This window comes from Prosopis cineraria, unplaced genomic scaffold (genome assembly GCF_029017545.1).
Source record: "Prosopis cineraria cultivar Desert tree isolate PC_DT_omini unplaced genomic scaffold, ASM2901754v1 PC4, whole genome shotgun sequence".
In the NCBI taxonomy this organism is placed as follows: Eukaryota; Viridiplantae; Streptophyta; class Magnoliopsida; order Fabales; family Fabaceae; genus Prosopis; species Prosopis cineraria.
Genome location: NW_026555335.1, coordinates 11003575 through 11007448, shown reverse-complemented (window position 1 = coordinate 11007448; position 3874 = coordinate 11003575). Strand labels below are relative to the sequence as shown.

The window sequence follows — 3874 nt, the reverse complement described above, 5'->3', positions numbered from 1 at the left end:
ATCTCTGCCCGCCACTAACAATTGGCAAAGGTACCGGCTGGTAAGACCTTAACCAAAAAAATTATAAAAAGAAGATAACAATGAAGTGGACATATGCAAACCCTTTATATTTATAAAAATAAAAAATAAATGTATATAATGCACTTAAATAAGGACGAGACATGATAAAGGTGAGAGAATTAAGTTCAATACACAAGGACACAATTTTTTTTTTTTTTGCATGATTTTCTTTTTAAATACATAAATGCATATGATTTCATATTGAAGTGGACCAGAGGCCTGCATAGGTGATAGAGAGATATTCCCTTGCCTGTAATAATATTATAAAAGTTGCATTGGAACCAAAGAAGAAGAAGACAAACTCTGTTTGGATGTTTCTATTTGTCACGGTTGTGCTCTAATTGCCTAATCCCAAGATTCCTCTGTTTCGATCACATCTATAACACATCCTTAGTGTACCCCTCCCACCCTGCTCACATCTCTATACTTCAACAATAACAATGGCACCAAGTAAATTGATATCAACATAACAAGGACATGCCTTAATATATGTCCATCAACATAACGAGGATGCTTGAATCACCCGACATGCCTTCCTCCTCCAGGCTATCTCGCTCAGCATCCATGGTTCACTTCTCTGCTTATTTCTTCAATTTGTTTTATCAGCCTATCATTCATCTTTCTTTCATGTGATAGATGTATTGTGAGCAAATGCAGATACATGTTTCTGTTATGAATCCCACATCGGGAAACCTAACAATTGAAATGGGATTAATAACTTTCAGAGGCTTTTTCTTCTGGTGGCCTAATTTTTTGGAATGGATTTTCTATTTGGACTTGTGCTCATTACAGTTCCTTGCATTTTGTGCCTTCTTTTGTAGAGATTGGGACATTTAGCAGTATAGTTTTCTCAAATTGCCTAGCTTGTCAGATTGGCTACATAATGGGATAGGGTGATCTTTTACATATTTAGATTTTCTGACCAAGATGAGAATTGAAGTCTTGGCTTTATCAGACCTCACCTTTCATGAATTGATGCGTGAACTTACATCATTTTTTTTATTGTTATTGAAAATGACTCATGAACCAGAGGACTAATGGTGAGTTTTGAGACTTTAGTGGAGCCTCCTTCACATTCTGAAGTTATCCAGCTTCCAATGGCCCAGCTCAGTGGCTTCGGAGCAGTTGAGTTTTTTGTGGTAGTGATAATAATGCTCATCATATTGTTGATCGTTGTGTTTCTCTGTCGGAAGCGTATCAAAGCAGCATTATTGCAGACAAAAACGAAACCTCCAATAGGTATATATGACATCTAAATTCTAAAATCTTTAAACCTCCAATAGGTACATATGAAATCTAAATTCTAAAATCTGTAAGAGTTCACTTGTTCAATGGAAGTATAGTTGTGTTAATAATGTTGCCGTTGTTTTCATTGGCAGAGGTAATGGAGATAATAGCTTCTTCGACGAAGCAGCAAGGTAACTTGAAAGAAAGCATCAAACTACCTTGTACTTCAAAATATAATAAACCCTTACACGACCTCAAGTGTTGTGGTTGACTGGTTTCTATATGTTTACAGGATCTAAGGAGTTTTTTAGCGGTGGTGTTCATGAAATGAGCTATTTTGACTTTCAGACCCTTAAGAAGGCAACAATGAATTTTCATCCTGATAATCTTCTTGGAAGTGGTGGATATGGGCCTGTTTTTCGGGTATAATAAGTTATACTGAATCTAATAGAACTTGTTAAATAATTACTGTAATGATTAAACTGGTTAAATAGTAAAGGGAAAAATCATTTCTGTGAGTTGATCAGGCTTGCATATGCATGTCCTTGTAAAGGCAGGTCATGATGGTATTCTAAATTGCAAGTTATGTTTTGACAGGGAAAGTTGGCAGATGGGAGGCTAATTGCAGTGAAAACATTGAATCTGAACCAATCCCAAGAAGGAGAAAAACAATTTCTGGCAGAGGTGAGACTGATTACAAGTATCCAACACAAAAATCTTGTTCGCCTTCTAGGATGCTGCACCGATGGGCCTCAAAGGATACTAGTGTATGAATACATGAAGAACAGAAGCTTGGACCTCATAATCAATGGTATCTTTCCTCTTATCTATGTGATCCTTTTCATTATTAATGAAGCCCAAGCAGAATTAGTTCTTGACAGTGACCTATTCTTTAGTATTTTACAGAACTTAAGATTGACTAATCAATTTATGCAACTCAATATGATTGCTGTGCAGGACAGAGTGATCAGTTTCTGGATTGGAGCACTAGATTCCAAATCATCCTTGGAATTGCACGGGCATTGCAATACCTGCACGAGGATTCACACATGAGAATTGTTCACAGAGACATCAAAGCAAGCAATATTCTTCTTGATGACAAGTTTCACCCGAAGATTGGAGACTTTGGACTGGCTAGGTTCTTCCCTGAAGACCAAGATTGCCTCAGTACTCCATTTGCTGGAACATTGTGAGTCCTCATTCGAACTATCGATACTGTGCTGAAAAACATAGTTGTCAGTCCGCCATGGCCAAGTTGTATTATCATTTGTTATGCATCGTAATCATTGCAATCTAGATATTCAAAGCAGTTTATGTCCATATGATGAAACTATATCAAATTGCTTTGATAGCCGTAGTTAAACATGTATATATGGATGATGCTGTTTCATGGTCTTGTTTGGTCAGGGGATATACTGCTCCTGAATATGCTACTAGAGGAGAACTGTCAGAAAAGGCTGATATCTACAGTTTTGGAGTTGTATTGCTTGAAATCATCAGTTGCAGAAAGAACACAGAGTTTAGTTTACCGTCTGAAATGCAATACCTTCCTGAATATGTAAGCTCTCCTAGTTTCTACCGGACTTGATTATTTATTTATCACCAGAAATTAATCTGAACTTGAACATGCAAATCTTCAAATTGCTGCAGGCATGGAAGCTTTATGAGAAATCAATGCTGATGGATCTGGTAGATCCGAAACTGCGAGCACATGGATTGGTAGAGAAGGATGTAATGCAAGCAATTCATGTGGCCTTGTTGTGTCTGCAATCTAGTGCTAGCCTGAGGCCTCCCATGTCAGAAATTGTAGCACTGTTAACCTTCAAGATCGAAATGGTTAAAACTCCAATGAGACCAGTATTCCTTCATCTAAGGCGTAAACAGGCTGCTGCTGATGATAATGATAATGATGAGACTTGATGAGAAGCATTCTTGAGGAGCCTTATATATATATATATATATCCAAGGCTACTGTTGCAAATTTTGCAGTCAAACAAGAGAAAATTCCTTGTGTCCTCTTGGTGGATCCCCTGAACATATTAAATGTACTGATCTAGATTGTACATGATGCACCACATGTACAGCAGAATTATGATTTCTTCAATCTGTGAAATGTCACTAACTAATAAGCGAAGTACATATTTATTTGGGGACATAATATAAGTTGCAATCTTGAATGAATAAAGCTAAGCTATATATGCAAAGGCAGGAGGATGTGAACTAGTTATGTATGGGAATGGTTTAGTTTTTTGTGCGTTCTGTATTGTCCTGAAGGTTTGTTGTGTAATAGCTTTTGGGATGCTGCTATCTGATCTCTTGACACAAGCAAGAGACCTTCATAGTTAATCATGCTAAGCCATATCCAAGAGCGGGGAAAAAAGAAGGGTAATTTTAGAAACAAGTCATAAATAGATACAAATTTTGACTATTCCATGGAACCAGGTGCAAAATAATTTGGACTAGTGTAATTTTGTTGAATGAAAATAGAATTGATGGCTGAGATGTGGAAGAAAAAAAGGACAGTAGTACGTAATACAATTTCTCAGAGGAACCTCGAGATATACAATGTAAGGAAAACAGAGCTTGA

At 37.0% G+C, this 3874-nt stretch overlaps 1 protein-coding gene across 2 annotated transcripts; it reads left to right on the top strand.

Moving 5' to 3' along the window:
- Positions 1 to 455: 455 nt before the first annotated feature.
- LOC129307979 (probable LRR receptor-like serine/threonine-protein kinase At1g56140) lies at positions 456 to 3518 on the top strand. 2 transcript variants are annotated; one of them, XM_054948934.1, is made up of 9 exons: positions 456 to 627; positions 882 to 953; positions 1091 to 1299; positions 1440 to 1478; positions 1580 to 1710; positions 1885 to 2098; positions 2245 to 2476; positions 2695 to 2845; positions 2938 to 3518. In XM_054948934.1, exons 3-9 carry the CDS (start codon positions 1098 to 1100, stop codon positions 3205 to 3207), a joined length of 1239 nt encoding a protein of 412 aa, XP_054804909.1. In that variant the 5' UTR covers positions 456 to 627; positions 882 to 953; positions 1091 to 1097; the 3' UTR covers positions 3208 to 3518. The 2 variants fall into 2 exon arrangements, with proteins under 2 accessions (XP_054804909.1, XP_054804907.1); XM_054948932.1 differs by lacking the exon at positions 882 to 953 and having other exon boundaries at positions 457 to 627.
- The last annotated feature ends 356 nt before the right edge of the window (positions 3519 to 3874 follow it).

Excerpts from the sequence above, each read along its gene's own strand:
- LOC129307979 (XM_054948934.1), top strand. The coding sequence starts at position 1,098 with ATGGTGAGTTTTGAGACTTTAGTGGAGCCTCCTTCACATTCTGAAGTT. Across the intron at positions 1,479-1,579 it reads TTCTTCGACGAAGCAGCAAG|GATCTAAGGAGTTTTTTAGC; the intron begins GTAACTTGAAAG and ends ATATGTTTACAG. Across the intron at positions 2,099-2,244 it reads CTTGGACCTCATAATCAATG|GACAGAGTGATCAGTTTCTG; the intron begins GTATCTTTCCTC and ends ATTGCTGTGCAG.